Here is a 13,837-nt window from a genome sequence, read left to right as displayed (position 1 = left end):
GGGTTCTGTATTATCGAGTCTTACCGACTGAACGCCCTGTATTACCAAGTTTTACCGACTAAAAGTTCTACATTACCACTCCTTACCAACGGAGTGCCCTGTATTATCAACCCTTTCCGACTGAACGCTTTACACTACCAACTCTTATCAACGGAGTGCCCTGTATTATCAACCCTTACCGACTGAACGCCTTACACTACCAACTCTTATCGACCGAGTTCTCTACATTTCCAAGCTTTACCAAAAAGTGAAAACTGTTGGTAGAAACCTTTCTCCGTACAAATTTCCATACAAAAATCTGAAACACCGACAAAGTAACAATTATGTCTAACCTTGCGCACTCCCCAGACGTTTAGAGCAGTTATCAGCTGTCGAGCGAGACACGGAAGTTACCAGAGTGACCCGGCTTTCCGAGATTCATCGCATTGCTTCCGCATCGCGATTCAATAAACCGGAAGAACAAACGGATGAAACAAATAGCCTCCCGCGACGCTTACAACTTTTCCCATTTCCCCTCTTCAATCATCCAAGCATCGCTTTCGCGGGAATTCCCCGTTTTTCGCACGAATACTGTTTTTACACCGATTAGCTCAGCGCGCCTCTTACAAAGACGCAACGTCCCTCGGCGTGATGGGTCGCGATAAAGAGAATTCCGTGGATGGTTCGTCCGAAACTACTGTCCGTTTTTACACCATCAACGATCGTTAATTAACAAGGAAGAAGATCTTGACCGTGACAGGGAACAACGATCGCTGTCTTTTTCCTCCGTAATTACTATGATCTACTATATCTTACCATCAGAGTATTCTGCATTATCGAGCCTTACCGACTGAACGCCCTATATTACAAAGTTTTACCGAGTAGAAGTTCTACGTTACCATACCTTACCAACGGAGTGTCCTGTATTATCGAGCCTTACCGACTGAACGCCCTATATTACAAAGTTTTACCGAGTAGAAGTTCTACGTTACCATACCTTACCAACGGAGTGTCCTGTATTATCGAGCCTTACCGACTGAACGCTCTATATTACGAAGTTTTACCGAGTAGAAGTTCTACGTTACCATACCTTACCAACGGAGTGTCCTGTATTATCAAGCCTTACCGACCGAATGTCCTACATTAACAATTCTCACCAAGTCAGCTAATTTGCCTACGTTGTCATCGACAGAAAATAATCGGTCGGTCTGAGATATTATCTGCTAAAATAGTAAACTCTAACTGGCGAGTCCACAAACGAATCCATGACGAACACCATGATTCTGTAGAGTGCTCCTCGACGCCGACCAAAGAAAAATTGCATTCGTTTATTGAAATTGAAAATTAATTAAATACAGACTCACTAAAGCATTCATTCCTTTCGTTTAATGTTACAATACGTAAGTTGCCCTTTCAATTTAATTAGTTACTTATTTTACTACACGGACCTCGATCGTTGCAAACATATTTTAGTCTCCAACTCCTGCAAACGATCGAGGCACCTCTCGAACTTTCTTCGAAAACCATTTTCGAATCAGCCTGCAGATACGTGCACTCTATCTCGATTCTCGAGGCGACAAAACGCTTCGAAAGTCGCGAGTTTCTGGAAAATGACACGCGTGTCCGACGGAATTCTTCGTCGGCCAAAGCCTCGAGGAAATTTAATCCCTCGCGTCGAACCGTGTCTTCGTCTCAGGACGAGTTGGCTGCACTTTAATCTGAAATCGGGTTCCAGCCGACGACGCTTTTAAGCTCTCGTTGTCGGGGAAAGGGAGGGAGGAGGGTGTGGAGGGAGCGTAACTTTTCGGAAAGCCCTCACGAACTTTGCCCCCCATGGGCTGTGTTGCAGCTCTCCGCCATCGTCGATGGGATTTACGCGGAGCACGGACACACTGCGGGCTCGTTCACACATTTTGCGAGCGATCGACTGCTGGTGGGCGGAGGCGCCGACGCCAGGTCCCTGCAGGGCGCCAAAGGGATCAACAACTTCGTTGGATGCCTCAGAAAGGTGAGACCCGATCCAGGATCGATGTGATCCACTTTGCGACTTATTCCGGCGGCGCGGCACCGGGAGCGGCCGATCAGTACCTCCACGAGGCGTCGATGCAAAGCGCTTAGGGGAACGTGTTTTGCAGGTGTCGTGATAGCTCAGGCTGAGGAAACTTGCTGTAAAAAGGGATCGGAGCATGTACCAGCACTGGAAATTTTATGGAATTTTTATAGTCGAATTTTTAGCGATTCTTGAGCCACGATTTCTGTGGTCGCTTGACATTTTGCGTCAATTATGGAAGGTGAATTTATGCATAAATTGTTCGGGAACGCACTTTCATTCGAAGTTTTCTACCCAAATAGCATGGAAAAGTAAATTAAAATATAGTATTATTTAGAATAAAATATATGTAGGAAGCATTAGCTGATTAAATTCGTATCTCTAAATCATAATTCAGGAAAGATAAATTGGAGGCTTCATTTTATGTAAAATCTTCACAAATTACTGTGCTTTTATGGAAGACTTTTGCAAAGGCATAATGTTGCGAGATTCAATATTACTTTTTATTTCTTATTTTCATTCACAATTTCATACTTTTACTCTCGTTCAGCGATTGATATTTTTATTATTTATTATTTCGTGATTCTAATAGCCATGTCTCATTTTGTTTATTTTTCCTAATTATTTCTATTTGCAGAGCTTCGCTATTAATTACACGAAAAGAAAGTTAAACACACTTTTAAGCAAACGGTACCGAATACAAACGTTGTTACACCGTTTAATGTTTCACCTCGCACGCGCGAACTGAACAAAATCCGAAAGCAGCAAAGTTGCAGCGATTGCAACTGCACTTGCGCATTTTTAATTCGTTATCGTTACCACGACCGCATCGTAACGTCTATTGCTCGTCGTTTTGTCTCGCGACGCCTCGTTTCATTAAAAGATAAAACCTCGCGTCGTTGTCTTCCCGTAGCGAAATATCCTGCATAAACGTACCATAAATGTTCGAAATTCGTGATATCCTCGTTGGTAGAATTGGAAAACTATTTCGAAGCGTGCTCGAACCTATAAAATGCAAAATCCATAACCTCAGCAGGCGCTAATTATTTTTCTTGCGAAGAACAGAGATGTTCAAAGTGATATCAACTTGTAACCAAATTATTAATTACACGTGTTAAAGACATACAGATTTTAAAATTAAGAAGACAAGAAATTTTTTACGTAGATAAAATTATTTTACCAAAAGGAAAACATTATGGTTTCTCTGTTAAAATTACGAATAAAGCGAATGTCATAGAAGTATCGATTATTTCTTGGTGTCGCAATAAAAAAAATGACAATCGTAGATTTGAAAATCACTGCATAACATACAAAATTAAAACAGTTCATCAGGGTTTGCTAATAGTACTAATTACGAACGCGACAAAGGTATTAGGTGAAATTGTGGAGAATCGTATTCCAGGGACCAACGGACAAACAACCCCCGTTGGTGGCTCTAATTCATTAACCCCGTTTCTTTGGTAACTTTTTCCCCGTGGCCAATCGACGAGTCGGGGCTTCGTCATCGCGCCAATTACCTTAATATGAAAATTGCTGTCGCCGATGTGCTGTCTACCGCGGTAGATCCTGTGGTTAACGTGTTATTAATTATTTCCCACATCGCAACGCTTTCCTTTCGCTCTTTTTTATTCGTCAGTCGTGGTGCCTGCGCGTTCACTTGCTTTATCTCGTATGCACGTTAACCTTATTTCCAGCGCATTTTAACGAGCCACGGAATAAAGAGCCCTCTGCCGAGTTTCTTTGGCTCTTATCCTTCGTTCGCGAGCAACATTTCTAGAACAATTTTCATTTTTCTATTCCGGAAGCGATCTTTTCTTGAATGAAAAAAGTGGCTTCTTATACAAGAGAATCTGGATGATTTACGCCTTTTAGCGTTCGTTTTTCTTTACGCGAAGAAAATATCTAGGTACTTGTGTTCAGCAAATTCTGAAATACTTCTTGAATCTTTTTATTCTCAAAAACTTCTTGAACTATTAACGCGTCTTTATTTTCGTCAAAATTTCTTTTTCCTACTCCTGAAACGAGTGTCTCTCTTCAATTTGGTAACAAACGTATTCCACGTTTTCTATAATATATTATTTGGGGGCGTTTCACGCTTCCACGTGGCATGTTGCTCTTCCCGCTCGCTTTGTTGGTTCTCACCTCGCGTAAGTGCTTCGCAAATGGGTACTTTCTGTGCTTTACGATTTACTTAGCCGAGTAATCAATTGACCGCTCGAGGCAACCGCCCCCGCACCACGCCGTTACGCTACCAACGCTCTCTTCTCGCAATTCTCCAGACGTCCGTTCTCTGTTCCTCGAACGAAGAGGCTAACTAGCACGGCGCAAAGGTGCAGGTCGTATCTGGCATGATTCACAGCCGGCAAAATGGCCTTGAGCGACCAATTACCTTTGGCGCAGCAACGATCAATTTTACCTGTGTCCAACAAAATCCCGTTTCTCGGCGACTGGCTGGCTAGCACCGAAATGCAGGTAGTTTGTGAACAACTGGTCGAGATCTGCAGAGTCAATCGTAACTTTAACAAAACACGTTACCGGTTTTGTATAATTACCGTGTATGTATCAAAGTGGACCGAAACGTGTGATAGTTTATCTTGCTTTCGTGTTGTTGTAAATGTTACTTGATTATTATTATTTAATAATACTGGCGTTAGAGAATGTGAATTGGTATGCTAACGCAAAGAGTTATATTATTAGAATTTTTGATTCGTTAAGTTAATACTGGAAAATTTAACTTTATATTTAATTACTTTTATCGTGGTAAATTATAATTATACCTTGCTTCACTTCTAAAGATCCAAGACGGAGTTTCGCATCAATAGAATACACAGGATGTTAGCAAAATCTGCTATCAACGGCCAAAAGTGTTTCTACGCTTTGAAATGAATGGAAAATGCAGAATAAAATTTACTGGAACGCGTCCTCATTTTCGAGAAGATAGATTTTAAATATTTATTATTGAGCACGGGGTTTGATCAAGTGGCTGACTTTTACCTGTTAATTCTACTTCGTTGGTACAACATAAATGTTGCCGAAAATATGGCATATAGGGGATGTTGGCAGATTGAAGTGCAATTTCATGTAAAATTTAAATGAAAATGTAGAATAGAATTTGTTAGGTGTGTGTCTTCGTTTTCGAGAAAATTGATTTTAAAAATTCATGGAACTCTCGAGGCTGAACAGGACTGCCTAGCGTGTCCGACTATTACTCGATAATTTCACTTATATTGTCATCCGAAGATATTCCATTCATTCTGTCCATTTGCTGGTAGTAAAAAATTAAAACAAACAGCGTGAAAGCATCATCGATGTTTACAAGCAATTGAATAAGTAGAAATAGTGTGCAACGGTCAGACACGTTAGCTATCTGTAACTTCCAACGCGCCCAACGAATATTTAAAATTAATTTTTCTTTGAAACGAAGCCTCCTTTACGAAAAATGTATCGCAAATTTTCGGTGTATTTTGATATAAAAAAATCGTCCTATAATTAGATTGTCACGCCATTCTTTATTTTATTTTAAAATTAATAGTCTTCTCGGGTCGATTACATTAATTGTTATAAAGAGTTGAGCGTGAAATTACTACGAAATGCTGAGAGGCTATTGTCAATAAAGGAGCAGAGATTTCCAGATTAAATGTTTTTTCGCCTTTAATTACGGTGCGCGCTACAATGAAATTGTTCCCGATTGTTTACGCGTCAAACTTTTTAATTACTCGCGTATTTAAGGCCAGTAACACACAAACTAGTATTTCAGATTTATTAATAGGCGGAGAATAGAAAAGGATGCTTATAACACGATTATTGAAAAATTAATATTTAGAAAGCTTTCATCGTTAATTAAACGGCTGCCTAATAACAACACTGTTGGGCTGAAGGTAATTTACGCGTAGTAAATATCAATAATTTATCGGACACGTTTTAGCACGCGGAAAATTGCTTCCAAATCCGCTGAAACAATATTACAGTTACCAAAAAGTGCCCGAAAATTAACCAACATAATATCGAAACATTACGATACAATCATTAACGAGCAGTATCGTCAAACAAATTAAGCGATACCCGTTCAAACGTATATTCATACTAAATCATTTTTCCACGCATCAGTTTTCTTTATTTTTATTCTCTGGTGTAACAAGGTTCACCGTTCTGACTTCATTTTTACATTTCTCTTTTCTTTACTTTAGTATTATTTTATATTTCTGTGAGTTCGGGTAATTCTCGACACAGAACGTTTCGAATTACGCAGTCGTTTACATTTTCGCGACACTCGACGTTACGCTGACATTCTGAAAAAAAAAAAGAAAAAAAAAGAAAGGAAACGACAAAAAAAGGAGTCCTGAAATTGTACGTCGCCATATACTTCGAGTTCCAGTGAACGCGAATTCAAAGGGAACGGAGCATGATAATGAAAAATATCGCGAGGGAAAAAGTGAAATATTAAAATACGCGCGTGCATTTGTCAAGGAAATTTAAATGGCAGCAATCCCCCTGCCCCCCGACCCGCGCCCCACTCTCCGTCCCTTTCTTTTCGCTGCGCTTTTTTTTTTTTCTCTTTCGTGAAACGGTACGCGAAATAAAGAGCCAGTTCGATACTGGTCCTGAAGAAAAGAGCTGCGCGTACACTCTGTTGCTCAAAAGTTTGCAGAGCCCTTCGATCATCAGAGAAACAACGACTCTCATGCATACGTATTCGTTACTTTCAATGTTTTACTCTTTTATGTTGAAAGTGCATTACTTGAGTACAATACGAGATGAAAATTGCACGAATGTATTGAAAATAACGTGAGAGGTTTTAAAGCTTCCCTTTTTCAAGGAAACATAAACTTTTGAATGTAACAGTCGGTATCGAGAAAAAATGGAGAATTAGAATTAAACATTTGTTAATGCTGTTATAGTTAGAGACGTAGAATTAATCGCTATCAACAATTTTTTTTTTAATATTTCAATGTTAAGAAAATATATTCCGTCTCGCTTTTTATTGTAATTAATTTAATGCTTCACTCGCAATACTTTAATCATAAGGCAGAATACTCTGTTCGAGTACGTTACATCGACAAAGTGTGAACGACAAATCATTTTTTATTTCAAAGATGAAAGTGTTCAAAACTTTTGGCGCACTCTGTACACGGTTTTTTTTTCGAATATTGTCGCAAGTTTCATTTTGCGCCAGGAACGCAAGATTTTCGACCTATTGCCAAACCTTTGGGAAAATATAACTTCCGAGGTTTTCTTCCGTGGGATATTATTATTTGTTTAACCATACAGACATCGGCGGGATAATCGATACCTTTCGGTGGATGGTTGAAGGAATCTTCCTCCGTCGGTGGAAAATTAAACGTTATTTATACGGAATTGTTTGCGCTAGTGCTGAGAAACCCATCGAGCCAGCTCAGTGTTTTCCTGGTACTGTTGTCGCAGCGATGCGAGTTCTGGCGTGTAAACACTATGGAACAGCATTTCTCGTGCTTTTGGAACACTAGAACGCGACGTAGGAAGTATTAGTTAAGAAAGTACAATAATATAAATCCATGAACCAGGGTCGAAATGAAATTCTTAATACACCATTGTAAGTTTTCTAAAAGTAATTATTTGCTCTATTCTGTCAACTAGGAAGAGCAACGATAGCTTTCCTTACCATCTTTTCTTACACTTTTCATGTAAATAGAGTTGGGCAAATTCGTAGCATGAGTATTGTAATATATATAAGAATTGAAAACGTAGAACAGAAAATTCGAAAGAAAATTTCTGGAAGCCTGTGGCTAAAAAATGAAAAGAATATATTTGAATATATATATTTGAAATGTTTCTTGTGTACATTTCCTTCGTCAATAACTATTCTATTATTGCGTTGCGTTCGTTACGATTCAAATCAACTTATCGTTCGAATCAATTCGAATGATAACAAACTCATTCCGAACCGTACAGATGCAAAAAAAAGTGTCGAACAAAGGAAACCAGATAGGAAAACTAGGCGCCACGATATCCCGAGCAATCTTGGGCCAAGTATTACCAAACTTTCTCTACGTAAATAATCGGAGTTTCCGTCTCGCGAATTTCGAGCTCCGAACGTCGGCGATTACACTAGGATACAGAGGTCTGTTACAACTCTCCGTCGTCGAATTTAAACAAGACCCAACCGGTACTGAAATAATACCGTCTCCCGCGGTTTCCGAGGTTTTGATGGATCCAGTAGCTTCCAGCGCACGCTTTCCGCTCGATATCACCCCGTCTTCCCGTTTGTCGACGCTCGTCGAAACTTCGTGTGTGAATAGTCGAATATTGGCCAGATATCTTAATGAAGAGTTACGTCGCTTTGAATCTAATAGCTGCTGTCGTCGCGAACCACGTCATACCTTTGGAAAGTTCGATAAGACGTTTAACGCTAGAGTCGGGGGTGGGTTAAGAACTGTTTTAGCTTCTGCTTAGCTTTAGCGTTTCGATTGACAAATTTTCATTTGGGTGGCAGCCCTAAGAAATAATTCTGAATGTTAAATAAACGAAAACAGTCGTTTGTACGAGTTAAAAGTGTTAGGAATTAGGATTAAATTAATATTTGTTGGTAGTGGAAACACGATCGAGGAGAAAGATTTTTCTGAAATGTTATAGAAATTTTCTCTTGCTTTGTTTTAAAGTTGTATTTTTAGAGAGAATTACTCTCTATAGAGAGAGAGTAAATTATACCGGTTTAATTTCAATTAACAGTCACGAATTAAAGTCGCAAATTTTATTGATAATAAATCTTTTCCGTCCCCACGGTTCCACTTTGATAATCGATCTACCAGCGACCCCAATTGTCTCTTTTATTATCGACTAATAAGTACCCGATCGATTAATTAGGTCGATTACATTGTTCATGCGAGGCATTGAAAAGGAACGATCGTAAATCTATTTGAAAAACGCAACGAATTTTAACCGGTCGCGGTTTTAACGGCCAGGAGGTAAATGATGTCCGCCTCCCTCGCGGGGAGAGTAAATCGCGATTGCCTGCGATCAATAAAAGACATAAATCTTGGCTAATACGTAATTACTATGTTAATGTGTACGTTAATAATCGTGTAACTGAATCTACCTTTCAATTGCCCCTGTACCATTCGTCGTGCGATTCGAATGCCAAACAAAAATACGCGAAATTGTTCTGTGCTCCGCAACCTGTACTTAATTGCTAACTTTGTATCGATATTGCTAACGCTTCTATTATCATTCGATTGGCGAATCTGTAGCTGTGATTACGATTGTTTTCAAATATTTACTTTCCATTCGCCCAATTCGCTTTTACAGATTGGATTTCATTCGTCGAAATAATCGCATTCAAAATAACTTCGTTCAACATAATTCTAGTAAACGTCAAATATATTTTAGGCAAAATTTTGAGGACTGTGTATATACATGTATATATTTTCAATCAAAGACTGGATATAAACGAGAATCGAAACGTGATAAATTGGTAATGCGTTATTAGTCGTCGTACCTTTTTGTTGACGAGACTATGAACAGGAAAAAATAAGTCTATGCTTGTTCTATACATAAATAACCATGTATATTTATTTACTTATTGCAGAACACCTATAGGATTATTTGTTCCTGTTTATATTCTCATGAACAAAATTAAAACGTGAAAAATTAAAATTAAATATTAACATCAATATTATATATATATATATATATATATATATATATATGTATATATATATATATATATATATCATGTCTTACATTATTTTATATGTATGTCTTACATATTCTTACACATTACATAATGTCGATTTTTGCTGAAACAACCATAATCTCAAAGGAATATTTCTTTTGCCGGGCAATTTAGAAGACGAGTCCGCACGCTCCTACTCGTCAGAATTGCCACAGAGCCTCTATGAGCAGCTAACGAAGCGACTTTGAAATTGCTCCGAAAAATGGCAGCTCGTTTCTCGGCGTATTATTGAAAACCGATGGATATCGATATAATGATCTCGCCGAGGAATTTACGTTTCGTTCACCCGGATTAAATATAAAAATACCGAAGCCGTTAGATATCGCTCCGTGGAATCGAAGCGCTCGCGTTGCCATGGGGTCGAAGTAACGAAAATGTTTTTCCGTTTTGTTTTTTGCAGGTCGAATTCATTACGGAGAAGGTGAAAATGGAGTTGATCGAGGCGGCCATAAGCGGAGCCGCGGGCGCTGCCGCTTGGGGCAAAATAGATTTCCACTGTCGGGAGCCAAGAGCCTCGGACCCAATCACTTTCACCACGAGGGACTCTCATCTCGTGAGTATAACCGCTATATTATTCCATTATGAAAAATAGGAAACCTCTTCGACCCGCCGCGAAATAGCCTGTAGCCCTGCTGAACTTGACATCCGTTTGATCGCGAGAACCTTGAGGACGTTGTCGCCCTCTTCCTCTTTTACAGCGTTAATGGATGGCGGACAGGTTTCAACCCTTTGTCCCAGGCCGCTTGTTACTCTTGTTATAGTGGATGGGGTGTTTCATTAAACTTGGCAATATAGTTGACGGGGATGTCTTTGTCAATAGACGGTGTTTGGTAAAAATAGGCAAGGGCGGGCTTGCATGCATACAGATTAAAGAGAGACGATTACTTTATTTTACGTGTTGCAATAGAATGTTTCGAATTAATGTATGTGAAAGGAATTGACTAAAATTGATAAGTAGATTTAATAGGAAATTTGCTGAAACTAATGTTTAAATATACCGAGGAATTGATTGAAATTATTATGTATGTGTGTTTATTATAAATCTTGTTAACGTATATGAATTTATTAAAAGATATACAGCTTGATCATTCCTTATTTTTCATTGTTAATGATTGAACGTAAAAAGAATATGAATTTACTAGAGTATTTACTTGAATAAAAATGTATATCGTAGTTGTAAACCAAACTATTGAAACATAAACTACACAATAGTTTGCAGAGCGCAAACGGAGTGCAAAATTCCTTTAATAATTAATTCCTCTAATAATTACAGGAATTAGAGAAGTATTTAAAGAGTAAGAGTAAAGAGTAAGTGTGTAAGAGTATTTTCCAGTGGTAGTTTTATAAATACAGTGAAATATCGATTGATGAGAACGTTGATTAACCAAATATTAGTTATTCGGATGGCTGGTTATTGGAAAAAGGGATGAATTAAATGCGCCATATTTAAACCGCAAACAAATATAGTTTAAAACTGTTCAAACGTCGAAATTAGGGTGTGCGTCATACGCAAACAATATTGCTCCCCCTGTAATGGATCGCAGTTTCTGCTCGAATGTTCAAATTTCGAATCTCGTATATTCGCATATTTTAAAATATAAAAATTCAACATGGCGGACCCAATATGGCGTAACAAAATATAAAAAGTGACTCGATTTGAACGAAACTCGATATTCCGGGGTTTGTGAGGTCGCTCTATTATGAATCTGATCTTGAAATGTAAAAATTCAACATGGCGGATCCAATATGGCGTAACAAAATATAAAAAGTGACTCGATTTGAACGAAACTCGATATTCCGGGGTTTGCGAGGTCGCTAATTATGAATCTGATCTTGAAATGTAAAAATTCAACATGGCGGATCCAATATGGCGTAGCAAAATATAAAAAGTGACTCGATTTGGACGAAACTCGATATTCCGGGGTTTGCGAGGTCGCTAATTATGAATCTAATCTTGAAATGTATAAACTTGAAAATGTCAAACATTTGTCGATATTCTACACCCATTAAATACTTCCAAACAGCTGAAGGTAATCATTAAGAAGCATCTCCTTGTTAATACGTTCACTTACTGCAAAGTTTCGTGCATTTCAAGGAATATGTTTGAGGAACTCTGAATAAGGCCACGCTACGTGTGGCGAGCCGCTCTTTTAGGAGACACCGAAACATCGTCGTTACCATTGCAAATCCTTGTTACACTGTCCATCGTGGCGCAAAGGTGGGTGACGAGGGTGGGTGGAAAGGGCGTATAGCGCGAACTAGGATAGCTAGGTTGCTTAGGTGGGCGGATATATGTTCGCTCAAAGTTGTTTACGAGCGTGACCGTTCACGGATTATGCTCACCATCGGCAACTCTTATACGCCTAGCGAATGGTGCTTCCTGTATCAGCTTCTCTGCAGTGTCATTGCGCGACGATGATCTCACTCCTTCATTGATCACACACCTAATTCCTGGGTTAGTCGATAGCAAAACCTCGAACGTACCTTAGGGGTTCTCAAATATTTTGACGGAGTTTACTGCAGACAGTATTTTGTTATTATTCGTAACAATTCCATATTATTTTAGTATTCTGAATAATTCCCCTAGAATAATTATTTGAAAATTGTGAAAAATTAAATATCGCGTGAATGTGCCTCTTTAGATTAAAACGTAAATATGTGGAGTAGAAGATGAACGTAACGGAAATAAAGACGTAAAGATGAAGAAAAGATGTAATGTTAGTCGTGTAATGATTTGAAACCGATAAACGATCGTTGAAATCGAAATGACGGATGTATTTCACTTTTTTTCTTTTTTTCTTCTGGAGTAACGTACAACTACGTGCGCGAATTAATTTGAATATAAATTCAGCGTGAATACTGGCACGAGTAAATGAATTTCAGTTAACTTAATTGCGGAATGTTGGTTTCCTCTGTATCGATGCCGTCCGCGTTATTCGATTACTTTGTAGCGACTGCTGAATCGAATGGGGCAAACTTTAGGGACTGCAAATTACTTTTGTCAAATATTTTTACTCGTTAACAGGATTACCACGATACCACACTCGGTATTACTTACTCGTAATTCTATTTAATGTCGCGGAGCAGAGAAGAATTACTTTCACTCCGACGACTCATTAACCTAATTCAGAGCTGGTCAAATTTATCATCGAGCGTCACAAGATCCAGCAGTTTCAGTTTGTGCAATTTTTGTAGCTTTTGAATTTAATAATTGTTTCATTTTTGCACGGTACATAATAGCAATAAAAATTGGGGTGTTCCAAATAATAATTCTGTCAAAGTGGCAGTCAAAGACGAGATAGAGAGAACAACTACTCCTATCAAAGAAAAGGTCAACAGTCACACGTATCATCTTATCCATAGCCTAAACATCCTCTTGGCACACTTCATCCTAGGATTAACATATCTCCTATAATTGAAAAATGGTCTCGAAGGATCCCGATAGTTGAGTTCCTCAAAAATAGACCCAAGTCTACTAAACGTCCTAAAATTCAAAATTGGAATCTCGAGAGACCCCAAGCACTAAACATCCCAAGTTCAATACACGTTCTAAAAAATTGTCCTGCCATGTCGACAGACAAAAACGAAACAAAAGACAAGTGCCACCGGCAAAAGAGTGATCACCCACGGTCACAGCTGTCACGCCACCCGTAATAATGGCCCATGCTTCGTTTCAAACGTCCGCCGTAACCCTTTCAGCCGAGTCCTGTATACGACGGTAATAAAATCTGCCAAGAAAACGGTATGCCGGGTCGGGACGCACCGAATTCAATTTCGCGGCGGCCTGAATACATTCGGGAAAGTGCCAAAAGTCCGGCGCATCTTGCTGAGGCCGGGCTTGCATGTCGGTGCACGTGTGCGCCTCCGCGACAACGCATACGTTATTCGTCTGAATCGTCCGCGCACCCTGGAAATCCTGCGGGATATGCGAAGATGCGGCGTCATCTACCTAAGCGGATCATACGTCTCGCGTGTGCTCATCGACGCACCTCCGCGCTTGCCCGCATGACGCTGATATACCGTTTGATGCGAGGACTGTGTAGAACTTGTGTGCTCGATTCTGCGAAGGACCATTTGTAGGAACTTGGAGAAGTTCGTGA

At 39.3% G+C, this 13,837-nt stretch overlaps 1 protein-coding gene across 5 annotated transcripts in view; it reads left to right on the top strand.

Annotated features, from left to right (window-relative positions):
- Positions 1–13,837, top strand: part of LOC128888722 (neurexin-1) — a 400,486-nt gene that overhangs the window by 227,685 nt on the left and 158,964 nt on the right. For all 5 annotated transcript variants that reach the window (XM_054145807.1, XM_054145804.1, XM_054145806.1 and 2 more), the window contains 2 exons: positions 1,829–1,987; positions 10,138–10,290. In XM_054145807.1, the coding sequence (XP_054001782.1) occupies positions 1,829–1,987; positions 10,138–10,290 (312 nt within the window). The remainder of the gene's footprint in view (positions 1–1,828; positions 1,988–10,137; positions 10,291–13,837) is intronic.

The sequence above is a fragment of the Hylaeus anthracinus genome, unplaced genomic scaffold, assembly GCF_026225885.1.
Source record: "Hylaeus anthracinus isolate JK02 unplaced genomic scaffold, UHH_iyHylAnth1.0_haploid 11994, whole genome shotgun sequence".
Taxonomy (NCBI): domain Eukaryota; kingdom Metazoa; phylum Arthropoda; class Insecta; order Hymenoptera; family Colletidae; genus Hylaeus; species Hylaeus anthracinus.
Note: the sequence above shows the minus strand (reverse complement) of the source record. Positions and strands in the feature narration are given on the sequence as shown.